At 45.1% G+C, this 26810-nt stretch overlaps 1 protein-coding gene across 1 annotated transcript in view; it reads right to left on the bottom strand.

The window, feature by feature from the left end:
* Positions 1 to 26810, bottom strand: part of LOC117642109 (NFX1-type zinc finger-containing protein 1-like) — a 128879-nt gene that overhangs the window by 68126 nt on the left and 33943 nt on the right. The window contains exons 4-13 of the mRNA XM_034379950.1: positions 23742 to 26118; positions 22274 to 22488; positions 15414 to 15497; positions 10821 to 11092; positions 9733 to 9876; positions 9487 to 9661; positions 8161 to 8431; positions 7332 to 7500; positions 3017 to 3187; positions 2170 to 2433 (exon numbers count right to left, since the gene is read on the bottom strand). Of these exons, the coding sequence (XP_034235841.1) occupies positions 2170 to 2433; positions 3017 to 3187; positions 7332 to 7500; positions 8161 to 8431; positions 9487 to 9661; positions 9733 to 9876; positions 10821 to 11092; positions 15414 to 15497; positions 22274 to 22488; positions 23742 to 26118 (4142 nt within the window). The remainder of the gene's footprint in view (positions 1 to 2169; positions 2434 to 3016; positions 3188 to 7331; positions 7501 to 8160; positions 8432 to 9486; positions 9662 to 9732; positions 9877 to 10820; positions 11093 to 15413; positions 15498 to 22273; positions 22489 to 23741; positions 26119 to 26810) is intronic.

The following is a 26810-nucleotide window of genomic DNA, read 5'->3' as shown; positions in this document are numbered from 1 at the left end:
GCCGGTAATCGCACCCCTCCTTGCACGGGGCAACTGTAAGTTGACTTTTGTCAAAACCCTATTATTCCCCGTCAGGGGAACTTGGGAAAAGGGGTAATTTGGGACAGTCTACCCTGTACAGCTTGTTGGTGCTGCCATTCAGCGACGAGGGTTCCTAGCGTCAAACCCGCGACAGGGTTTTTTTTCAGAGGCCCAGGGCACGCGCGAAAAGGGGAAGAGGTGCATAACCACAATTAGTATTTGAGAAAAGGAATACATAATAGGGTTTTTGACAAAAATGTCAATCATTGACAAGTTGACCCTAGTGCAAGGAGTGAAATGCAGATTAGGCCGATTGTCTCTTTGGATTGTTAGATCATACGCAGACAATAACGTTCGCAAAAGGGCGTTGATTATAGTTTTCCCATCTTCGGTCCAGACTTCATTGATAAAAAATCGAATTTCTACGGGGTAGTTTGGGGGACGTTTTTTCCCTTTAGGGTTTTCCAGCATCCTACCCTTTCTAGGAGTTGACTGCCCCGGGTCCCTGATAAAACTTAAACTTCGGATTTTACGCTGATGATGGAAAGAGATGCCTTGCTCTGCATTTTTGTCTTCTGGTAATCCATATTTTGAAATTTTCAGAAAATGCTTGGATAATACCATAAAAAAGAGAGTTCCACGTAGACCCCTAGTATAGTCCAATATGGGTTTCTACAATGTTCCTAGGCCTGAATTCTTGGCCTTCATGATGTGACTTAAATTTATTACATCCATTAACATCAATAGAGGCATGGGAATGTAGCTAATTGCCTACTGTCCCAAGTTACCCCCGGTCATGGGGTAACTTGGGACACTCTTTCGAGACCACTGGGAAACGATACACTGTAAAAATTATGTTGTGATTTTACGACGGATTATTTCGCAAAGGTTTTTGGAAATGTCCAAAAGTGCACTGTAAATGTCTCTTTCCAACAGGAAGTTTTTTAAATCAACGGAAGTTCGTCGTTAATTTACGAAGGTTCTTTGTAAATTTACGAAGAAAAATCGAAAATGTACAAAGTCGGTTGTAAATTTACGAAGCCCTTCGTAAATTTACGACGGGCTTCGTTAATCTACTACGGGTCTTCGTAAATCTACGGCGGACCTTCGTAAATAAACGAAGGATCTGTTGGCAATTTTTTTGCCGAAGGATCCGTCGATAATGCCAGACGTATGATTACGAAGAATCTCTGTATATTAACGAAGGTTCTTTGTTTATTAACGAAGGTTCCCTGTAAATTTACGAAGGATCTTCGTCGATTTACGAAGGTGCTTCGTAAATTTCCAATGTGATTGTAAAATCGACAGAGATCGTTCAAAAAATTAACGAAGGTTTTGGTAAATATACGAAGACTTTCGTAAATTAACGAAGGAACCGTTGGCAATTTTTTTGCCGAAGGATCCGTCGTTTTTTTCGGACATTCATTTTTACAGTGTATAATCGAGGCAAGTGAACCAGACAAGCATGAAATCAAGGGGAAAGGGTCAAACTTTAACATAGTTGGGATCCATTGGTCTGGGTTGAGAATCTTGCCTCTGGCGTTCAAAAAACGTGAAAAAGTGTCTTAAGTTACCCCCGTTGACGGTACCCCCGTTGACGGTACAGGAAAAAAGTACATAGAAGTTCCGAAGTATGGCAGGCACGGACGGTCCAGGCAAATTATTGACCAGAGTTGTTTCGTACTCTACAAACTGAAGTATACATCCACAGTTGTATACTCAGCTGAGTACACATCTACAGATGCATACTTGGCTGAGTACACACCTACAGATGCGTACCCAACTCATACAAGTATGCATCTGCAGATGTGTACTCAGCTAAGTACGCATCTGTAGGAGTGTAGGCGCATACTGAGTACACACTTCAGTTAGTAGAGTACTTTTTTCCGCCAGTGCACAGGAACACTTTAAGTCCGGTGGCAAGTTTGCGTGCCACCTGATTGGCAAGCCCTTTGGAATGCCAATTGGCAAGCCTAGACCTGAAGTTTCCGTTGCTTGCCAACGTTGTGGGCTCAGGCCCCCTGCATGGCAAATTTTGGCAAGCTGTGGAGTTTGAGGACCAGGGTTGCAAACTTTTGGCATTTGAAAAGGCTTGTCAACTTTTGGAGTGGCCGTTCAACTACCGACTCCCGAGCTGCCAAAACTTGCCTTTTCTTCGCACGGGTCGCACGGCTCGTGACACTTCTTGCTGCACTTGTGTCCGCACGCCGGAGTCTTTTCGCAGTCGCGCATGCACTTCAACGTCGCTGCATCCACGTTGCACTTGGCCTTGTGGAGGTGTCCGCAGGACAGGGTCTTGTCCACCTGGACAGTGCAGTCTTCACACTCCTCGAAGCAGAATTTGCTGCAAAGGTGTGGGGGGCTGGAGGTGCAACCATGTCGCTTCTCCTCACAGGTCTGCCTGCACTTCACCTGCAAACCAAACCATGTTTGATAAAAGACCCAACACCCTGCACCCAAATGTGTGGAGAATCCTACACTAAAAATGCGGAGGTGCGGTGTGGAAATGCAGACTCTGCAGTCTGCACACTGTTAACTATTCCACGTTTCCTCCATGCGAAGAGGCAAGAGGTAAGAGCTCTGTGCGGGGCTTCCACACTTGAAGAAATGTGGAAACTGCAAACGCTGCACTTCTTAAATGTGGAGAATTAAGGGAGGGTGGTGATCCATGACCACTGCAGAGTTAGAAATTAGCTCCGAAATTGTATGGAGAAAAACTCTATAATCACGTTCAATACTTTCCCTTAGTATTAAGGAAACTGATCTGAACAAATAGGGGTTCACTTTTCCCCCATTTTTTTAATTGGTTGCAATTTTTTTTTTCTTTCGTGGTTTCCTGACAGTAAAGCATGCATTTTTGCTAAAAATTCCGAAACTTTTCGGAGAAAGCCCAGAGTTTGCCTTTATAGAGAGCTCCATGCAGAAGATTCGGAAAAACTCCATGATTTTTCCATTTTTTCTCGGAAATTTCTGACAGTGAGTGGTAAGTGCTTACATTTTCATGGTTGGGGTCCTTGAACGCGTGGCATTTTCTTCGGCAGGCGTGTCCACACGGCATCCTGACGGCGCACTCGCTTGCGCATGGCACCTCGGCTAGGTGGGCGAGTTGATGGCAGCGAACGTCAATATGGTGACCACAAGGGAGCAAAGTGGATGGCAAAAGGACCTGCGAAGCAGTAGGACATTCTTTATATAATTGGAAAATGGAAACAATATCTCACTAAAAAACGTAACAGCGGAACTCCGCTTGCTATCGTGCCATCATTACTGAGTAGGTTTTTCTCCACAAGCAACGCACGCACTGTAAATCCAACGGCAATACTTTTAGTACACTGCTAGAAATTTTTGCTAATTTACGAAATATTTCAGCACGAAACATTTCCTAAAATATTCTTTAAAAAAGGTATCTTGAAATTTAGAGATTATTCCGTACTTTGACATTATAAATCTTGTATTGGCCACAAAACGATATTTGTGATATTTTTAGCAAACCTTTTGTAGACAAATGAAACAGTTGTGAAATTGACAAAATACGCCGTAGAGATTGCCAAAGCCAGCTGGTCATCGAGCTTCAAATGCCCTTGCAGAGCTGTGGCAGTTAGGCTGCCGGCGGACCAGAAAGTCTTGGTTTAGAGTCTCCGACGAACATTTTTTCCCTACACTATTTGCTGCATGCTAGGGTGCATGTTACTTACAAATATCACAAATATAACGGAATGTTTTGTAGATTTACAAAGTATATTGTAAATTGATGTTTACGATGAGTTTTCGAACTTTACGGCATATTTCATCAACTACGTTTTACAAAGCTCTCGTTTATAAAAATTTCCAGTGAAATCTTTGTAAATTTACCAAAAATTTTCGAATAGTGTACCTTCTTTGGCGATACAATAAACGGCCTTACGGAAAAGTATTGCCTTCAAAACAGCGATACACAAAAGTATTGCCAAAATTTGGCGATAATTTGCACGGTGAAACCGATGTCTGGAAATTTCCAGATATTTTTTCCCATTTCCAGACATTGTCTGGAAATGGCCGTTTTTTCCAGATATTGTCTGGAAATGTCTACTTTTTCCAGATAATATCTGGAAATGGTCAAATCCCAGATATATATCTGAAAAAAAAAACGGCATTTCCAGATAATATCTGGAAATAAAATTTTCCAGATAATATCTGGAAATTTCCCAGATAATGTCTGGAAACAAAGGCCTTGACGCCGAGGTCCACGGATTTGCGACCTGGGGGTCCCCGATGGTGTCCTCGAGGTCCCCAGGACACGGGGAGTCCAACGCCGAGGTCGCCGACGCTCTAGGACAAGCGGTTCCGGAGATACGAGGACGTACCACAAGGAGTCCGTCAAAGCAACTTTTTAGTTGGAGGCCAAAATCATCATCGGCCTCTGGCTGCGTTCCACTTGGGTGTCCGGGACTTTTGACTTCAGCATCGTGTTAAGGTAGTGCTAGACTACCAGAAACCCGTCAGGGGTCGCCGTCGGATCACCGGTGCGCCCAGGATGCCGACGAACGTGAGGCACGCCGGAGCGCCGTGGCGTGCCGGGTGCCTGAACGATCGTCGCCGCCGCCGCGGCCGCTGCTGCCGGGTCCTCTGTCGCAACCGCGAGCTTGAACGACGCGGGCCGACGCCGTTGGCAGCGACGCCGCCGACGTGTCCGTCGACGCCACCACGTGCTAAGTCGGCCGTTGGTCTGCTCAAACGGCCGCTTCGGCCTCTGGCTGCGTTCCACTTGGGTGTCCGGGACTTTTGACTTGAGCTCTGCGTTGGGGTGCTCCCGGGCCACCCGGGCCGCGGCGGCGGCGACGATCATTCAGGGACCCGGCACGCCACGGCGCTCCGGCGTGCCTCACGTTCGTCGGCATCCTGGGCGCACCGGTGGTCCGACGGCGACCCCTCACGGGTTCCTGGTAGTCTAGCACTACCTTAACACGATGCTGAAGTCAAAAGTCCCGGACACCCAAGTGGAACGCAGCCAGAGGCCGATGATGATTTTTGCCTCCAACTAAAAAGTTGCTTTGACGGACTCCTTGTGGTACGTCCTCGTATCTCCGGAACCGCTTGTCCTAGAGCGTCGGCGACCTCGGCGTTGGACTCCCCGTGTCCTGGGGACCTCGAGGACACCATCGGGGACCCCCAGGTCGCAAATCCGTGGACCTCGGCGTCAAGGCCTTTGTTTCCAGACATTATCTGGGAAATTTCCAGATATTATCTGGAAAATTTTATTTCCAGATATTATCTGGAAATGCCGTTTTTTTTTTCAGATATATATCTGGGATTTGACCATTTCCAGATATTATCTGGAAAAAGTAGACATTTCCAGACAATGTCTGGAAATGGGAAAAAATATCTGGAAACTTCCAGACATCGGTTTCACCGTGTGGAGTATTGCCACGATTTGGCAATAAATGTCGAACAAATCAAGGGGACAAGACCTTTGTTAATTGCCGTGGTTTTGGCAATCCCCTAAAGTATCGCCAAATTTTGGCGATACTTCTGTGTATCGCCGTTCTGAAGGCAATACTTTTCCGTAAGGCCGTTTATTGCCGAAACCTACTTGTACCGCCAAAAAATGTACTTTAGTATCGCCTTTGCAATAGCAGTGACGAAATTTAAAAAAATCGTGCATTGCCACGTACAATTTCGTGCGTTGCAAAGTGAATGTTTCATTTCGTGCATTAGCGCGCAGGAAAACCTACATAGTAAGTAATTTAGTGTGTATGCGCTTAGAATGTAGTAAGACAAAAGACTCGGATGCGCCCTGCAGAGTTATCAGATCAGAATACATCGTGATGGATCTTAAAATAAGGAACATCCCTAAATCCAGTATTATTCGTTCCGGAATCGCTGAGAATGACTCACGAAATTGAGTCCGAATTATGCAGACTGTTGTCTAAAATGTCAAACCTTTATTTACAGAATTTGTCATCCAGGGGTTACGGCTCGGACGGAAACGAAATTGCATAGATCGTAGGACAAAAGTTGACCCACGGCATTTAGTGCACTGAGCACTCTTAAAAGCCTACGAAGCATTTGCTTCATAACTACAAAGAAAATGAAGGCATTGCAGAATTGCTTTGTATTATGAAGAAATGCTTCGTATTACAAAGGAATTTGCTTCATAATACGAAGCATTTCTTCGTAGCTTTTACAATGCCTTCATTTTCTTCGCATTGCGAAGCGATTCTTCGTAGAGTTTTTACTGTGAGAACAAAGGAATCATAATAAAGACTAAAATTTTGGGCGAGGTATACTTGCTCACCCAAAATTGGGTACACTCTAAATGTCTTACAATGAAATTTGACTTATGTTGTTCGTATGTTACAGTGGATTCGGCGTAAGCATAATACGAAGCAATTTTCCTTCGTAATACGAATATGTTTAGCATTTAAATTGTAATATACAAAGAAGAACCTTCGCAATACGAAGAAAAACCACCTTCGTATTATGCTTGCGCCATTTCCCTCGTATTATGGGAAATTTCTTAGTTAGACACACTGTAAAAATTATGTTGTGATTTTACGACGGATTATTTCACAAAGGTTTTTGGGAATGTCCAAAAGTGCACTGTAAATGTCTCTTTCCAACAGGAAGTTTTTTAAATCAACGGAAGTTCGTCGTTAATTTACGAAGGTTCTTTGTAAATTCGAAGAAAAATCGAAAATGTACAAAGTCTGTTGAAAATTTACGAAGCCCTTCGTAAATTTACGACGGGCTTCGTTAATCTACTACGGGTCTTCGTAAATCTACGGCGGACCTTCGTAAATAAACGAAGGATCTGTTGGCAATTTTTTTGCCGAAGGATCCGTCGTTAATTCCAGACGTATGATTACGAAGAATCTCTGTATATTAACGAAGGTTCTTTGTTTATTAACGAAGGTTCCCTGTAAATTTACGAAGGATCTTCGTCGATTTACGAAGGTGCTTCGTAAATTTCCAATGTGATTGTAAAATCGACAGAGATCGTTCAAAAAATTAACGAAGGTTTTGGTAAATATACGAAGACTTTCGTAAATTAACGAAGGAACCGTTGGCAATTTTTTTGCCGAAGGATCCGTCGTTTTTTCCGGACATTCATTTTTACAGTGCATTTGGAGTGAAATGAAGGTCTCATCGCCCAAATTTGGGTGAGAAAACTGTCCGGCCATATAGGCAGCCAATCGCCCTTTATCAGACAAAATTTGGCGAGGAAACCTTATTTACCCAAATTTGGGTGAGAAAGTATATCTCGCCCAAAATTGCGTACTGACCAAGCCTTTTTCGTTCTCAGTGTGTCCAAGCAGATTGAACACACTCACCTTGCACTTGTGCGTTGCGGGGTCAACATGGCACGGCATTCGCGCCGAGTGGTTGCAGGGGAGCTTCTCCTCCTTGGGCACCAGGCAGGGCGGGCACGGCTGCACGGAGCAGCGCTCCGGGCAGGGGTGCTGCAGGGCGCAGGCAGGCCGCACGCACCTTTCCTTGCACCTGGGGACAGTTAGCGGGGCAGGACGTTGGTTGGGCCTGCACCGTTAAAACCAAAGCAAAACTCTATGCTTGATTCAAGCATAAAGTTTCGCTTGAAGACATTACACTTGAAATGAAGCATACTCAGGAAATTCCCCTGTGCATTTAGATAGGGAGCATCTTGGTGGATGAGCCTATTACGCCTGATTTCATTCGTAACCTGATTACGCTTGAAAACAGAGGGTAATACTACGCTTTAGTTTTACCAATGTGCTCAGGTCTGTAAACCTCGAGACAGGCAGATTCTAAGCAGGGGGATTCGTAACTCACCTCGAAAGGGTATCAGAACGTTATCGCAAGCGTAAAAGTTATAACTCGTATTAAAAAACTTGTGTAGAGGATAAGTTATTTTGTAGGTTCATGAATTTGTTTGAAAGTACTTGCAACAGCCCGTAACCTTTCGCGAAAATTTTCTTGTGATACGTTATGAGAGCAGTAAATGTTACCGATTATTCCGTCTGTGACGATTTGATGTTTCGATCTATTGGCCTGTTCACGAATTTATTGGTATAAATGACGTTTTAGTCAATAACTTTTACTGCCGGCGTTCAATGCCGGGGAATACTTCGCAAGGTTTTTGAGTGCATGTTTTTTTCTTTCGTTAAAAACGGAGAATCTTACATTACGGTTCGGTGCGCCAGGTCCTGGGTGTGGCAGACCTGCTTGCAGTGGTGGCCGCACGGCATTAGGGACTGGCAGAGCTCCGAGCAGCCTCCCTGCGGGCAGAAGGAGAAGTCCCCGGCCGTGCTCACGGGGGTGGCGACGTCGTGGCGGTCGCAGTGCAACTGCAGGGCCGGCCCGATGGCGCCCTGGCCCCGAAGCTCCTCCTCCACGCGACGCCACACCGTGTCGGCCGCCGTCAGGTTGGACATGTTCCCGACGATGTATAGCCCTGCCACCAACATCAGGAGCAGACACGCAGTACAAGTTTACAATTACGGTCTACACTGTTAAAATTTCAGTCGTCTTTTGATAATTTTAAGACTTATTTTCCTTACAACAATGCGAGGAAAAATATTTCCAGCCAAATTTGCACATCGAAATTCACCAAAAAGTTAAAACTTACTGAAATTCACCACATTTCATGGAAATTCGTTTCAAAATTCAGTAAGTTTTCCTTTGCGAAATTCAACTGAAATTCACTTGGTTTGTACACTGAACTTCACAGGGATTTCCCCTTTCCACAATATCATCAAAACAATTGATGACATTGTTGACACGCCCATGCAATACACTGCTAATCCAAGTGCGGACCAAGTCCACGCTAGGTAGCGTGGACCACGGTGGTCCACGCTAGGAAATGTGAACCACGAATGGTCCACGCTAGGAAACGTGGACCGAACTGTGGTCCACGCTTCACGGCGTTGAACTTCTCATAGGCCAATCACATTTCCAAGTGTGGACCATCAGTGGTCCACGTTTCCTAGCGTGGACCACCGTGGTCCACGCTACCTAGCGTGGACTTGGTCCACACTTGGATTAGCAGTGTAAATATAGGAGCTATGATAAAAATGTGCTATGATAAAATTGTGATGAGATTCACATCATTTGGAAGTGTTGAAAATATCGTCCACGATTTTGTCAAAAAGTGACAACAAATTTTCACGGGGTTGAGGGTGTCGTTGAATGCGCGATGGCAACGCCCTCGAACGCCCTTAAGTTACCTTGACGCCATGAACCTCTTTCGAAAAACATTAACGTTCTGATAAAAGAAATTATACTTTCGTGGCAGTATTAGCTGTTTTTAAAGTCCAAAGCAATTACTCTTCTCTCGTTTCAAGGATGAATTGATCTTGGTGGACTCACGTTCGAATGTTACTATTGCATGACCGTAAAGTTTCATTTGACATATTTGCCGGTCTCAACGAGTGCCTCTTAGAAAAAAGTCATGATTTTAGAAAGGTCCCCCCTCTCTCCCGGTTGGGTTCCTCGCTGAGGCATTCTCACCATGTTTCGCTCTCGAGAGGGCGACGCACACTCGGTTCTCCGTCTTCAGAAAGCCCACGGCGTTCTCTGCATTGCTGCGCACCAGCGACAACAGGATGATGTCCGATTCTTCGCCCTGGAAGTTGTCTACCACAGTCATCCTGACGTCCTGCAAGTGGGAGTGGTGCTTTTTGAGCTGGAAAAAAATAGAAAATTTAAGGGTGACCGATACAACTTCGCCACAGATTAATCCCCCTTTCTTCATACCCTAGAAAAGAAATACTGTTGGCCTTTGTATGCACTGAGCACTGTGATCTGCGCTGGGCTGTATCCCTGATGAAGTAGGTACTGCACAAGGGATGAGAGGAAGTTGGCTTCGTGACTGTTCTGGAAACTTTGGGCGTCTTTAACCTGAAACAAAACCCACCAGAACAATTTTTACTCATCATAGCTTGTCCTCTTGGCTGATTCTTGTGGCTTGTGGCCCTGCAATCCTCTGATCCTGTGGATCAAATCCTCTGATCCACATCATCAATGAGGTGCTAAAACAAAATTAATAGACCATTCTAGTCGTGGCCAAGTGAAGAACAAGAAGAATCACAAAAGACTCATTTAGGGCATTTAGAGTGCATATATTCACTGAAGATATGTTGTATTTACAATAAAGTATTCTCATTAACTTCTACCAAGCAAAGGGTCTTAAATATTTAAAGTAAAAGTGCTAAAAAGCTGTCTTATGTATGTGATTCTTCTTGTTCCATACTAGGCCACGACTAGAATGGTCTATTGTCACCAGCATTCTATTGTCAGCCTCATTGGTCAAAGCATATTACAGCGCATGTTCACTGAGATTCCAAACGCTATGAGTATAGCGTCAATTTGTGCAATGCAAAGGCATTGCACATGAAGTGCAATGCCTCCTCATTCCCATGCATTAGCATAGGGCCTTTTCGGGATGCATTGCACGTAGGGTGCAATATGGCTATGGCATTGCACGTATGGTGCGATATCTCAGCTGCATTGCACCATACGTGCTATACTCATAGCGTTTGGAATCTCAGTGTTTCGCTAAAACTGAGTCAGACTAAAAACTAATCACCCCTTTTAGGTCCGACATTGCAGTGTCACTTTTTTTGGTCAGATTTTTTTTTTAAATGCTAATATTTGGTCATCCGGCTCACCACTTGATTTGCATGTGGTATCCGAAGGCCTTAGTCTTACAGTATGAGTTTATGTAATAGAAAGGAACTTCTACCCCCAAATTGAGCCATCTGACACAAGTATTCAAAAAATGTCATAAAGCCACTAATTTCATTTTACAACAAAGTTGCTCCACCCCAAAGTACGGTACGAACCACTTCTTCAGGGTGTGTGTGGTCGACGAAGAAGACGTTCTTGGCGACGCCTCGCACGGCGGGGAACTCTGCGACGGAGGGGTGGTTCTTGAGGTCGGGGTAGATGGCCGGCGAAATAAGCTTGGCCAACTCCGGCCGCATGCGGTGCTGGGTGGAGAGGGTCACGTAGTGCATGCCGTTGTTGATGAGGCGCTCGAACAGGGAGACGTCGAGGTGGTACTTGACCCCCAGCTCGTGCACCGCGGGGTTGGGCCGGAGTTGCTGATGGTCACCTGAGTGCACAAAAAACTTAAGTGCACTTTTCGTGTTGTGTTCAATCCGATGAGTCCTATGAACAAAGACCGGTGTCTTTTGGGTCCCTCGAACAAAGACCGATCTCCATTTCGGCCGTTTCTGCATTGGCCGCTTCTTTATGTTGTGGTTCTCGCAACAGACATCCAACTCAATCAATAGTTTGCAGGTTTGGATTCAAACATATTAGAGAATGATTGTCAACGACTCACTTGTGTGGAATCAAAACGTGGGGATTGTTCTGGGACTTCAAAATGAACGCGTTGAGAGGTTAGGAAATGTAAATCGGTCTTTGTTCGAGCGGCCCAAAGGACATAGGTCTTTGTTCATAGGACCCATCGAACCAAAAAGTCTACAAAGCTTTTGATTCGTAACTATGAAAAAAATGAAGGCATTGTAGAATTGCTTCCTGTTGTGCAGAAATGCTTCATAGCATACACAAGATTTTGCTCCGTAACACGAACGAAGCCATTAGCTATTCTTCGTAGAATTTACGATGCCATAGTTTTCTTCGTCTCTTTCCACCACATTCGCCCGATGCAATGCCCCCTTCCCCTTCCCTTTCGAGAGAAATGTCCTGTGCATGGTTACAAGTCAGCAAAGCATCGCTTCGTAATACAAAGAGAACGAAGGCATTAAAATTCTGCGAAGAATTGCTTGGTCGAGTCGAAATCCTCCGTAATACGAAACATTTCTTCATAATGAGAAACAATTCTACAATGCTTCCACATTCTTTGTAGTTACGAAGCAAAAGCTGAGTGTGCACAGTGAGGAGTCCTATTGACAAAGAGCGATCTCCATAATGCCCAGATCAACAAAGTTCGAAGCACTTTCACTGCGAGAAAAGATCACGGTAAATCCTGTACTGATTACTCCAGACTTCACCGTACTTTTTTTTAACAGGCAATACCGTCGTTTTTTGACAGGCAATACCGTACTTTTTTTACAGGCAACACCGTACTCTTTTTTACAAGGAATCCCGTACTTTTTAACCCGGCAATCCCGTACTTTTCTACCCGGCAATCCCGTGCTTTTAATACCTATCAAAAACTGCTATATTTTTTCAGTTGGTTGACCTTCGTTTTTCAAGATCCTGATGTACGTAACTGCTGAAGTCGGACTCCTGGACCCCCCTTCCGACCACTCGTTGAAAAGGTCTTGACGAGACCTATCGAAAGGTGCAATAAAATCAATCATGAAATTTCAGTCGGTCGACCCCCTTTTTTCAAGACCCTGATGTGGACAATTCTTGGGAGCGGCCTTAATTGGGACCAGATCTGGTCCTTCCTACCGCATGGACTGTACGAAAGAACGGTAACTACTGTTAAAAAACTACGGAATATTTTGTAAAACAAGTACGGTAAATACTGTAGACTGTTGGTGGATACTGGTTTTTGAAGTACGGTAAAGTTTGGCAAAAAAATTATCCAGGATTTACCGTCATTTTTTCTCAGAGTGTTTACCTACTAAGAAGTGTGGAATTTGCACCTCAAGGTGGAAACATCACACTTAAGGAGGCAATTACACTAAAAATGGCCGAAAACTGACTTGCACTACAAACCTAACTGTCTACTAAGTACACACTTACAAATGCGTGCTTGCAAGTACACACTTACAAACGCATGCTTGGCCAAGTACACACTTACAAATGCATGTTTGCAAGTACACACTTACAAACGAATGCTTGACGCATGGAGTTATACGGCGTCAAGCATGCGTTTGTAAGTGTCTACTTGCAAGCATGCATTTGTAAGTGTGTACTTGGCCAAGCATGCGTTTGTAAGTGTGTACTTGCAAGCACGCATTTGTAAGTGTGTACTAAGTAGACAGTTAGGTTTGCAGTGTGGGCGACACTGTTCAAAAAATCCATCTTAATTTCAAGAAACTTTTTTATGAAGCAATTTACAAAGACTTTTTGGTAGTAAAAGTAATAAACTTTTTCCTCTTAAAAGTAAGAACCATATTTGAAAAGTTATCATCTGTTTCTTAAAATTTGTTTTTGCATTTAAGAAGAATTTAATATAGACTAGTGAAAAATTGAACGCCTTATGTTCGTTACGAGTTACTGGCAGTGTGGCAGTAGTCGATTTCACTGCCGAAGTCGCTTGGAAGCGTGGTTGGATCTCAGTTTCGAATCCGGAATTCCGGATTACTGCACCGCGACGCTACCAACTGCGCCACGAGTGAGCTCTGCGAGGCGGGCTCTAGGATGTGGATGACTCCAAGCCTCTCGGCGGAGACTCCGCTAGGCAGCTGAAGCGCTCATCCAAGGGCCTCCAAACACGACTTCACATGACGAAGATCATCCAAATTTGTTCTTTACGTATATTGGTTGTTAAGCGTCTAATTATCACAATTTTAACTGGCAGGATGAGAATCAAATATTTAAAGTCATAGTAATTTTGAATTTTAAGAAACAAATTATTGCAATTGGCAAACAATCTCAAATTTGATGAACCTGTTTTTCAATTTTAATAAAGTTTCTGAAAGTTACCAATATTTTCATTACTTGTCAGAAATGTTTTGGTAAATGTAAGAAATTTTCTTAAACTACACAAACCTTTATAAGTTTTCATATCCTTTCAAAAGATTGCTCCCACACGCGTTGTTGTACGTTGTTCAAACTTTTCATGTGTCAAGACCTTACAAAAAGGAGCATTTTAAGCCCAGCATGGCGTCGATCGGACGTCAGGGAGCGGAGCAGCTACCAATCAAATTTTCGTCAAAAAACGAACTGGTAGAAGTCCAACATTAGGGGGCGTCATACTCAGGCGACCTTCGATTTCGGCATGCGGGTGTGACTCAAAATTTTCGTTTTTTAGTGCTGAGTTCAGATTCGTGTCGGGTTTTGCGATCGGACTGCGTCTTGATCACCCTACCCGACGATTTATGTCAAAAAGCGGCGAAAATTCGTTTTTTCCCATTGTTTTGCCCCCTTGAGTTCGGGGTGGCGGTTTCTCGACCAGATTGCCTTCACTCACTCTAGACACGACTCTTCCAACCACCAGAGTCCATGTGAGCCACCCCATTTGGAGCCTAGGCCTCAAAACATGCCAAAATTTGGTGAAAAAATGAAAATTTTCACCGTTTTTTTGACATTTTTGAGCCATTTTGAGCCCCACATCGCCCCCTTAGGTGACCTGTATGGACAAAAAGTAGGAAGGGTGTGTAGGAAAGGCAGCGCAGCGCCGGGGCATCGCCCGGGGTGTCGTGGAGGGCGGCTTTGAGTCGGCAAAAACAGGATTTTTTCGAAAAATTGAAGAAAATGGTCGAAGCAGCCGCCGTAGCTGCGGCAGCGAATGTGCAGGTCTTAGCTCGTTAAGCAAGTTTGCTGGGCCTACCCAGGGCTCACCACGAGGAGGTGCCTGCACGTCGAGCCCCGACCGCCCACCCACCCGGGCGTAGCGTTTAGCTGCGTTTAACGCTGCTTTATCGGCCATCGAAATACAAAGCCTCTGGTTGAGAGCACTCCGCCAGACCCGCAGCATTGACTCCTCCCATGACCCCCCATTTTTTTTTTCATTTTTTCGAAAAAATCCTGTTTTTGCCGACTCAAAGCCGCCCTCCACGACACCCCGGGCGATGCCCCGGCGCTGCGCTGCCTTTCCTACACACCCTTCCTACTTTTTGTCCATACAGGTCACCTAAGGGGGCGATGTGGGGCTCAAAATGGCTCAAAAATGTCAAAAAAACGGTGAAAATTTTCATTTTCTCACCAAATTTTGGCATGTTTTGAGGCCTAGGCTCCAAATGGGGTGGCTCACATGGACTCTGGTGGTTGGAAGAGTCGTGTCTAGAGTGAGTGAAGGAATCTGGTCGAGAAACCGCCACCCCGAACTCAAGGGGGCAAAACAATGGGAAAAAACGAATTTTCGCCGCTTTTTGACATAAATCGTCGGGTAGGGTGATCAAGACGCAGTCCGATCGCAAAACCCGACACGAATCTTAACTCAGCACTAAAAAACGAAAATTTTGAGTCACACCCGTATGCTGAAATCGAAGGTCGCCTGAGTATGACGCCCCCTATCCAACATCAAGCAATCGAAATAACAAAATTTTACGAAATCATTTTTGAAACGATGATCATTTTTTAAAAATCCTCAAATATTGTTTTTGAATGAAATTTTGTACTTAGTTACACCTTACTTCTAAGTATGGTGAATCCCGTTCTGCAAGAACCGTGCCTTTTTCTCACAGTTCAAAGTTTCTATCTAAAAAGATTCTAACATTCTTGTGAAGCAAAAATAAGAATAGCCCCGCATTGCAACCAGGAATCTATTTTGCCTGGTCTAAAGGACTTACCGATCATGATTAGGTGTTCCACGTCACCAGCCAAGGATACCAACACGTGACTTTCGAACACCTCAGCAGCTTCTTCAACAATAACTGTCAGTGGAAAAGAAACTCGTCAATACACAAGAAAAAAACATTTACAACGATCTACACAAATTCACCGTGCACTCTCATCCTTCAATCGACATTTTATGAACATTCATAGACGTTTGAGCGCATTAAAAGAGTTTTGTTAAGTAGCTTAACAGATTTCTCAAGACTAAATTGACAATAATGTTTCCTAAACAAATAAAAATGTTAATACGCCTATTAATGCGCACAAACGTTAATATGTAAAGCTCAGTAAGAGCCTGAGTGTGTGGCAAAATGTGTGTATAAAAGAAATTGAAAGAGACCACGTGCACAAAAACTGTGCTATATTAACGGAAACCCGTTAACCATAAGGTAGGACTTCTCGCTCTTTTGGGGGAGGGAGAAGTGGTCTCATCCCATGTCGGAGAGGCACAAATACCCGAAAAAAGAGGACTTTCCACACGAAGCAAAATGCGATAGACGCCGGAGAAGGCTTGGAGCAAAAGTTTCAGCCCTTCACTGTAAATCCAACGGCAATACTTATAGTACCTTTTTTGGCGATAGGATTGAGTATCGCCCATAAACGGCCTTACGGAAAAGTATTGCCTTCAAAACGGCGATACACAAAAGTTTTGCCAAAATTTAGCGATACTTTTGAGCATTGCCACGATTTGGCAATAAATGTCGAACAAATCAAGAGGACAAGACCATTGTTTAATGCCGTGGTTTTGGCAATACCCTAATGTATCGCCAAATTTTGGCGATACTTCTGTGTATCGCCGTTCAGTAAGGCCGCTTATTGGCGATACCTAATTGTACCGCCAAAAAAATATACTTAAGTATCGCCTTTGCAATTGCAGTGTTTTCAGTCAAAATTTTTTCACGCAAAAATTACGCCTGTAACTATGAGACACCGATGACTCACTCTTGCTAGAGGGTAAAATTCAAGGGGATTGACACGACATTTTTGGAAAAGCCGTCGCGCTCGCCGCCCCGACGGCCTTTCTTCAGCCTAATCGACGTTCCTAGACTCAAAATTGTCTGGGGAATCCGAATCTGGCGTCGGTTTTCCGATAGCGTTCCGATAAAAATAAAAAAATGGCACTTTTTTACGGAAATTTAGTTATTTTAGGGGTTCACGCGACAGGCCGTATCCACTAGCCCCCAATCGAAACATGCCCGTTTCAACTTTTTTTCAGTTAAGGGACACCCTAAGCTTAATTTTAAGATGGGCCCCGATATTGTGTATGGGTCTCGTTTAGGAGCTAGCCCTATGCCCAACTTTTGACTTTTTCCCAAAAACTTGTTTTTCTATGAAACCTTTAAAAAGGCATGGCCTCCTCAAAAAACGTCCTAGGCGGCAAATAAAGTAGTCTAACGGACGCAGAATTTCCCGAGGATCACGATGCTGCACGTGCATTTGAGTTTTGGGGCCTCAAACACAGTCAAAACTCCAAGAAACAACAAATTTATGTTAAATGCCACAAAATGTTGAACGGCAATTACGACCCTTTTCCCCGTCGCAAGGCCGCTTTGCCGTTGCCTACTCGGACTCCTTGGAGTTTCCACTTTGAGAATAAGCAGGAAAGGGTCAGCAGCCCACACTGGAAACTGCGGAATTCCCCGTTAGGGCGAGGCACGGCGCCGCCCAGGTGGGCAACCAGTTTGACGCACCCCTCGGCCACAGGCGGTGGAGGCCGCGCGCGCCGCCCGGGTAGTCATAGGCGGTGGGCCTAACGGAAAAAAGCTGTACGTCATGACCAGATATTGAGCTTTTGCACAGTTGTAGTAAGGGAGAGTGGGGTAATTCCGGACACTTCGATTTTCACTGGGTTTGAGTGAAGATAACTCAAAAGCCCGCCTAACAGAGGAAGATAATCAGTTAAAAATGATAATTCCAAATCGCCAAGGTAGGAGGTCAAACCGTTTGGCTGTGGTCGCTTCACGAAATTTGTGTACCATCAAAAATAGGCAAAAGCTGCATCTTTCCCTCGTATTTTCATGTACTTATCGTACCTTACCCTCAAGTTCAGTCCCAGGACCAAAATTTTATCATATAATATGGTCATTGGACTTTACTTTGGCGTTTCGGGAGTGCTCGTATGGCTCGCCGTTTTCTTACAATTGAACATCAAAGGTTTTCACTACCTGTGGGGTAAATCCGGACACGAAGGGTTATTTTCTTCAATTTCCCGCATAATGTTAAGGTAGTGAGTTCAAAATTGTGGACATCCATCTCCACCGTTAAGAAGGATAAAGAAAGAACGAAAAATAGCATTGCAGCTATGTTTAAGAGCTTTACTCACGACAGTGTTGTCAATTTAGGGGTTTTGATAGAAATTATTCCTTATAATATGCTTTGAGTAATAATCAAAAACTTCAGTTCGCAGCAAATGTCCTTGAACGCCTTCTAAAAGCATGCCTCACATCAAAACAAGCAAAAGTAAGCTCGAGTAGTGTCAAATTTTAAGGTCGTCCGGCATTGCCCCAAAGGTCGTCCGGAATTACCCCAGCCTGGGGCAATTCCGGACACGTGCAGGGCTTTTGTTAGGCGTTTATATCTCCCTAACCGTTGCTGAGATTTGGCTTTCATGTATACCATTTTGAAGGTAAAGGTCCATACTTTACTCTCCTGTAATAACATTTGACCCAAGAAGCCGGTTCAAGCTCAAAGACCAAAAAGGAAAAAAGCGTTCGGAATTACCCCACTCTCCCTTATGGACGTATAGTAACAATTTTGGCTGGAGAGCCAATTGATTCGTCCCCTAGGATTCCAGTAATCGGCTATTTTTCAAGGAAATTCTAGGAAATTGCCGTTAGTCCGTTTTTGACGTAGCTACGTTTCCAATGGACCGATTTCAACACTCGAAGAATGCTATCCGACGTAAAATTTAACAAGGAATCCAAAACTGCCTTCAGATTTAGCGTAGATGAAAAATGCTTTTGACTTATAGGCCGACAAAGTTAGAATTTTATTTTCACAACAGCTCGAAGTTTTGTTCATTGGCCCATAACTTTTTTCCTCGCTGGATTTTGGGAAATGACCTTTTCTAACGGCTGTTGCCTCCCTCTTTTCGCAAAAAAATGAGCACAAACCATCTCGGTACCTTGAACGGTGTCTGAGATAGGTGGGTGCGAAGCGCGCGCGGTGGCTCTAGGCGCAAGCGCGGGCCCGCCCGGCCCGGCCCTGTGGCCATTTGTGTACATCGAATATGGATAGCCCCGGATAACCCGCGGCTTACCTCCGGATTACATCGAAACATTTCAAGGATTACCATTAGATTACGCCCGATTACCTCAGAATTTCCCCGGATTACCCCGGATTACTTCGAAATTTCTGGTAATCCGGATAACGGATTACCAATTTGCTGTACACCGGAGAACCGAAGTCGTTTCCCCCTCGGTTTTGGGCCATTTTTAAGCAGCCACTGCGTCTGATCCGAGGCGGGCCTTTGTACCTTCTTAACGGCATTTGGTCTTTGGACCTTCCTTTAGCATGCCTTAAGGCGGAGTGCGATTATGCGCCTTAGTTTGGGAGCAGTCTTGTCTCAAAGTTGATCAAAACGTTCAAAAATACCATTAAAGTCGGTTTTGATCAACTTTGAGACAATACTGCACCCAAACTTAGGCGAATAATCGCACTCCGTAACGATGGCATCCTAAAGGAAGGTCCAAAGACCAAATGCCTGGTTGCCTACCCGGGCGGCGCGCGCGACCTCCACCGCCTGTGGCCGAGGCCGAGGGGTGCGTCAAACTGCTCCCAAACTAAGGCGCATAATCGCACTCCGCCTTAAGGCATGCTAAAGAAAGGGCCAAAGACCAAATGCCGTTAAGAAGGTACAAAGGCCCGCCTCGGATCAGACGCAGTGGCTGCTTAAAAATGGCCCAAAACCGAGGGGGAAACGACTTCGGTTCTCCGGTGTACAGCAAATTGGTAATCCGTTATCCGGATAACCAGAAATTTCGAAGTAATCCGGGGTAATCCGGGGAAATTCTGAGGTAATCGGGCGTAATCTAATGGTAATCCTTGAAATGTTTCGATGTAATCCGGAGGTAAGCCGCGGGTTATCCGGGGCTATCCATATTCGATGTACACAAATGGCCACAGGGCCGGGCCGGGCGGGCCCGCGCTTGCGCCTAGAGCCACCGCGCGCGCTTCGCACCCACCTATCTCAGACACCGTTCAAGGTACCGAGATGGTTTGTGCTCATTTTTTTGCGAAAAGAGGGAGGCAACAGCCGTTAGAAAAGGTCATTTCCCAAAATCCAGCGAGGAAAAAAGTTATGGGCCAATGAACAAAACTTCGAGCTGTTGTGAAAATAAAATTCTAACTTTGTCGGCCTATAAGTCAAAAGCATTTTTCATCTACGCTAAATCTGAAGGCAGTTTTGGATTCCTTGTTAAATTTTACGTCGGATAGCATTCTTCGAGTGTTGAAATCGGTCCATTGGAAACGTAGCTACGTCAAAAACGGACTAACGGCAATTTCCTAGAATTTCCTTGAAAAATAGCCGATTACTGGAATCCTAGGGGACGAATCAATTGGCTCTCCAGCCAAAATTGTTACTATACGTCCATAAGGGAGAGTGGGGTAATTCCGAACGCTTTTTTCCTTTTTGGTCTTTGAGCTTGAACCGGCTTCTTGGGTCAAATGTTATTACAGGAGAGTAAAGTATGGACCTTTACCTTCAAAATGGTATACATGAAAGCCAAATCTCAGCAACGGTTAGGGAGATATAAACGCCTAACAAAAGCCCTGCACGTGTCCGGAATTGCCCCAGGCTGGGGTAATTCCGGACGACCTTTGGGGCAATGCCGGACGACCTTAAAATTTGACACTACTCGAGCTTACTTTTGCTTGTTTTGATGTGAGGCATGCTTTTAGAAGGCGTTCAAGGACATTTGCTGCGAACTGAAGTTTTTGATTATTACTCAAAGCATATTATAAGGAATAATTTCTATCAAAACCCCTAAATTGACAACACTGTCGTGAGTAAAGCTCTTAAACATAGCTGCAATGCTATTTTTCGTTCTTTCTTTATCCTTCTTAACGGTGGAGATGGATGTCCACAATTTTGAACTCACTACCTTAACATTATGCGGGAAATTGAAGAAAATAACCCTTCGTGTCCGGATTTACCCCACAGGTAGTGAAAACCTTTGATGTTCAATTGTAAGAAAACGGCGAGCCATACGAGCACTCCCGAAACGCCAAAGTAAAGTCCAATGACCATATTATATGATAAAATTTTGGTCCTGGGACTGAACTTGAGGGTAAGGTACGATAAGTACATGAAAATACGAGGGAAAGATGCAGCTTTTGCCTATTTTTGATGGTACACAAATTTCGTGAAGCGACCACAGCCAAACGGTTTGACCTCCTACCTTGGCGATTTGGAATTATCATTTTTAACTGATTATCTTCCTCTGTTAGGCGGGCTTTTGAGTTATCTTCACTCAAACCCAGTGAAAATCGAAGTGTCCGGAATTACCCCACTCTCCCTTACTACAACTGTGCAAAAGCTCAATATCTGGTCATGACGTACAGCTTTTTTCCGTTAGGCCCACCGCCTATGACTACCCGGGCGGCGCGCGCGGCCTCCACCGCCTGTGGCCGAGGGGTGCGTCAAACTGGTTGCCCACCTGGGCGGCGCCGTGCCTCGCCCTAACGGGGAATTCCGCAGTTTCCAGTGTGGGCTGCTGACCCTTTCCTGCTTATTCTCAAAGTGGAAACTCCAAGGAGTCCGAGTAGGCAACGGCAAAGCGGCCTTGCGACGGGAAAAGGGTCGTAATTGCCGTTCAACATTTTGTGGCATTTAACATAAATTTGTTGTTTCTTGGAGTTTTGACTGTGTTTGAGGCCCCAAAACTCAAATGCACGTGCAGCATCGTGATCCTCGGGAAATTCTGCGTCCGTTAGACTACTTTATTTGCCGCCTAGGACGTTTTTTGAGGAGGCCATGCCTTTTTAAAGGTTTCATAGAAAAACAAGTTTTTGGGAAAAAGTCAAAAGTTGGGCATAGGGCTAGCTCCTAAACGAGACCCATACACAATATCGGGGCCCATCTTAAAATTAAGCTTATGGTGTCCCTTAACTGAAAAAAAGTTGAAACGGGCATGTTTCGATTGGGGGCTAGTGGATACGGCCTGTCGCGTGAACCCCTAAAATAACTAAATTTCCGTAAAAAAGTGCCATTTTTTTATTTTTATCGGAACGCTATCGGAAAACCGACGCCAGATTCGGATTCCCCAGACAATTTTGAGTCTAGGAACGTCGATTAGGCTGAAGAAAGGCCGTCGGGGCGGCGAGCGCGACGGCTTTTCCAAAAATGTGCATTTTGCTGAAAAAGGTGAAAATGAATTTCAGGCGAAAATTGGATTGCTCACTGCGCCCATGGTAGTTGAGTGAGAGGGTTCAAATCTTGTGGGGTTACTTACCCCTATGGGGGTAACATTTGAGCCAACTTTCATCAAGTTCTGATGACATGAGGTTCAGGTCGTGTCAATCCCTTTGAATTTTACCCTAGAGTGGGACCCGTGGCATTGAACCACAGAGGCACCACAGGCAGCGAGTGTGGGACAAAACGTCCCACGCCTGCAAGCGTGAGACTGTCTTACTTGGCGGTTATTTCCACGGCAAAAGCAGTGGCTGGAAATTCCTCGGCCCAGCCTGGAAAAATGGATTTATTTTCCAGGAGCGACGGGAATCCCAGTCAATACTGTTGCCATTTAATTTACTGTGGACAAAATGAGCTTCCATAGACTGGCTTAGAATGTTGCCGATTGTATGCACTCACCAATCCTCGGCTTGAGCTCCTTCAAGATCTGCTGACGGGAAGCAGCAAACGATGTGGTCATTCCTACGACAGCATACTGAGCCATAATGAGCTGGTCCTCCACCATCCTCCACGAAGAGAGCTCGTTTGCGGTGGCACTGAGAGCTGCCTCGATTCTCGCCAGGACCGGCCTGAATTTAACGTCCAATGCAGCCACCAGGGAGTCTCTCCAGTGCCTTGAAACAAGAGCCAAAAACCGCTAGAACTGTCAGAGAACAAACTCTAATAGACTTGCGCCTTAATTTTTTTTTTTAAGAAAAGAATTTTGCTTGGCAGGTATGCACTAATTTTTTGCTCGCCGAGTATGCAAAAAACAAATGCCTGCCAGCCAGGCATGCAGTGAGTGAGTGGACTACAAATATATCAGTGCTCAACAAGGAAACCTGGAAAACATTTAAATGATTCGAGCAGAGGTTGAATTCAGAACACTGAGAGATTCAGAGGGACATCAACAGGCCTTAAATGTCATGGGACATTTTTTGTCCTACCAGTTATGCAATTAAGCACATCCGACGGAGATACAATTTTGTTCCCGCCTGGCGACACACATTGTCCGACGCCTACTGCAAATTGTACTTTCATTACACACTTTGTCCCACCCAATTTGAACACAAAATTGCATCACCGTCGGATGTGCTTAAAATTGCATTACTCGTGGGACAAAAAATGTCCCATGACATTCAGTATGAAGAGTCAAGGGAAGAGGTACGTGAAGGTAGCCCGCCCACACACAGCCTGCAACAAATTTCCTTCTGCAATCGTTAGTATATCGTTAGTACGTGATTGTAGACCCAATGCGGCCGTTAGTATACACACCCAAGTGCGTTTTAAAAAAATACCCAAAAGGCGGGCCACATTCACATGTTCAGTTACTTCCAAAAAACGGACCAAAAGAGAAAACGTCCTAAAATCGTTAGTAGACGTTAGTAGAGGCCATTTCGTCACTATCAACATCATTCACTATCACCACGGCCGCAGTCTTGCACCAGCGAGGCCGGGCCAGGTTCCAAAAAGCAAATACTGATCAAAAAACACTAAAGACGTGTTTGTTCCGTTCAATTGCGTTAGTAGACGTTAGTAGAGGCCATTTGGTCACTATCAACATCATCACTAACACAGAAAAAAATTGTTTGAGTAGCGAAAAGTTTGTTCGCGTAACGAATAATTTGTGGGTATGACGAACAATTCGTTGGCGGAGCAAAAAAGTTAGTTGGAGTGACAAAATCATGACTTTGTTCCTAAGAAGGATCTTTTGGTTGCGCTAAAAGATTGTTAGTTTTGCCAACAAAAATTTCGTGACTCAAACAAAGTTTTCGTAACTCCAACAAATTTTTTCGGTTATCACGGAATCAACGCACATTTTCGTTGGGTCAGTGAATTCCTTTTTTCCGTGAGTAGTGGAGACTTGTATGAGAAAAGAAAATTTTACCTGTATAATCGCCAGCGATCGTTGTACGGCAGCCGCCAGAATTGAGAAGGGTGTGGCTGGCGTACAAGATGCTCCGGGTAACGAGGGTACTGAGAAGCACTTATTTGTTGTTTCAATCTGCCCAGCAGCTTTTCCATCTTCATTTGATGGGCTTGATCTCGGCCCGTGAGGTAATGCTCCCATAGACGAAACGAACACGACAAAATCACTTTTGGTAGGTCTTCGGTTGGGACTTCCAAAGGCCAGAAAGCAGGATCGTCTTGATACTCATTATGCACAAGGCTCTCTGGGAATGGTCCATCAATGCGTCCATATTCGCCAAAGCCGCAAAGCCACAATATCATGTCCTTATCTGTCAAACGGACGTCGGTAAGAATAGAATGCGACTGGAACGTCTCAACACTAACAATTCCAGCAGCGCCTTCCTTCAGCCGTGAGGCACATGTACGAATACTATGTCCCAAATCCTTGAGCCTGTGGAGCTTAGACTTTTGCTGACGCATGTTGTGGAGGAAGGGTCGTTTACTTTGTCGCAGGACATTGATGGAGTTCTGCATGAGACTAGGCTCTTTGCATCCTCCTCCCACTCGAACAATGCTCTTCTCATAGGTCTTCAGACCCTTGAGGAATTGGTCTAGCGCATGGTTAGTGTAGCACACGACAAGCATCGGCCGAGGGTCTTCACTAGGCCGCCACAATTGCTGGTTTTGCAAGAGGGCGGCCGCTATCTTCAGCCCGATGAAGGTCTTCCCAGTGCCGGGTGGCCCTTGGATCAGCATTATCTTGTTCGTCAAGGCGCCGCAGAAGGCCTGGTACTGAGAATCGTCCAGGCCCAGCTCACGGGCAGAGGAACAAGTTTCCAGGTTCTTCACATCCACGGAGACGTTCTCAGCAGACATCGTAGAATCATCAGATGAAGAATCATCAGATAATGAATCTTGAGGTGAATACGGTGGAGAATGTGGTGAATAAGAATATAAATGATCATCATATAAATCAACATGAAGCCTGTCAAACCGTTTGTGCTTGTGGGAGTTCAGTGGTCGTAATTGGTTGTCTGGAAATAATTGAAACCCTTTGTTGGCCTCCGATGCTCGTACTAGGTAATCTGGCAGTTGCTTCACGTTCGATGCGTGCACTATGTAGTCCACGAAGGGAAATGAGCTCTCATTGAAATTCTTCAGCGCCTTCAATACATGACAGTACGTGCCAAAGAAAACCTGACATTCAATCATTAGGTACTGGCGTCGGAAGAGCCCGTCACTTAATGATTCTTCACATAGCTCGACCATAACCCTCCCTCCTTGAAGCTCTCTTATATCTCGTTTAGTTACTGTCACTAAAACAATTTTGGAAAATTGTTCATCTTCGGAGAGCACTAGAAGGGAACCAATCATGAGCCGTTTGGAGTACTCCCATTTAATATTGGAAGCGTACCTCTTTTGTGGATCAAAGTCCAGGACAATTCCAACGTTACCACTATTATCTCGCTCAACGTGTAGCATTCTCACATTTTCGTAGACCCGAATATTTTGAATGCGAGATGGCCTCTTGTTATTACAGTTTTGTCTGGCATCACGTGACTCACGAAACCTTGAAACACCTTCCCTCAGAGGTCTAACAAAGTCCTCTCTCATCAAACGAAATTGAACGTCTAAGTAGTCATCAACATTTTCGTAGGTGCCGTGCACTTTTGGGTCAACCTTGTTGGGACGTAGAAAAGGCTTCATGTGGTTATCAACAACAATGTCTTCCAAGGTCGGAAAATGAGTCAGTTCTCTAAAATCAGATGGTGGCTTCGTTGAAAAGCCATTTTCTAGCTTGGGCGCAGTTTTCAGGCTTTCCAATCTTTCAGTTTCGGTCTTAAATTTGACCATTAGAGCACTCAGTTTCTTCGTGATGTCTTCACTGCCAGAAAAGGGGGGCAAGGCCTCTATTTCACGGGAAGCCGCTTTCAGGATGATGCCGAGATTTCCACAGGCGAGAGTAGGCATGAGTTTCAAGAGAGCTTCACAAAAAGTGCACAGCTGATCAAAAAATGCACATAGATTCTCCTTTCGATGAATGTCGTTGTCATCAGGCAAGCGTGTTATATGCAAAAGCAGCTGATCGATGAACTGTTTCTGACAAATCCTTTGAATGAGCCTCAAGAGTATAGGTTTGTATTCAACTTGGCACACCTTTGACAACACTGTCACCACATGGCGCATCCAATCCTCTTTCATTTCTTCTTTGCAGGTCAACTGCCCAAAAAGGGCAAGTGTAGATTCGTCGGACAGTTTCTTCATGATCGTTAATCCATCGTCCATGGCCAGACTTTCTAGCCTCCTGAACCCGTAATCCCTTGGAGTAGACTTGCGCCATTCATTGTTCCCACCTACGAAAAAAGGATCAAAGTAAACAAACTTGCACCGCTGAAATACCAGTGTAACGTTAACCCAGGAGGCGGCAACAGCCCGGGGATCTCAAAAAGCCTCGCTCTCCGCATCGACCCGAGAGAAAATTATAGGCTGCAGATTGGCTGCAGGCTGGCTCCCTCCAGGTTGCTTACAACGCGCGGATGGAACTCGGATGGCTGCAGACATTGGCTGTATTCGGACATACGTCAGCCAAAATACAGCCATCCGCAGCCGGTGCAGCGTCTCTGGCTGCACCTGCCAGCCACTGAAGTGTCCCTCTGGAGGCTAGTCAGCGCTGCCCCGCTGCTCTAGGCTGCACCCCGTAGCCTTCAGGATGCGCCAGACAGCCTTCCTTCGCGAGCCACGAGGCTGCGAGGCACTGCTCTAGACTGCACCCCGCAGCCTTCCTTCGCCCGGGCCACGCTGTCCCCGAAAGCCTGGAGGCTGTGAGGCGCAGCTGTAGGCTGCACCCCGCAGCCTTCAGGATGCTCCAGGCAGCCTTCTTTCGCCCGGCCCACGCTGCCCCCGGCAGCTACACTGTGGCAAAAAGGTATGGAAAATTCTGTTAATTTTTTTGCCAGGATTCTCCGTAGCCCTCTTATCAATATTCTCCGTAGGCCAGCGGTTCCCAACCTTGGGGTCGCGACCCAATTTTGGGTCGCGGAAATTT

This window comes from Thrips palmi, unplaced genomic scaffold, assembly GCF_012932325.1.
Source record: "Thrips palmi isolate BJ-2018 unplaced genomic scaffold, TpBJ-2018v1 HiC_scaffold_16, whole genome shotgun sequence".
Classification (NCBI taxonomy): domain Eukaryota; kingdom Metazoa; phylum Arthropoda; class Insecta; order Thysanoptera; family Thripidae; genus Thrips; species Thrips palmi.
This window is presented reverse-complemented; position numbering and strand designations above follow the sequence as displayed.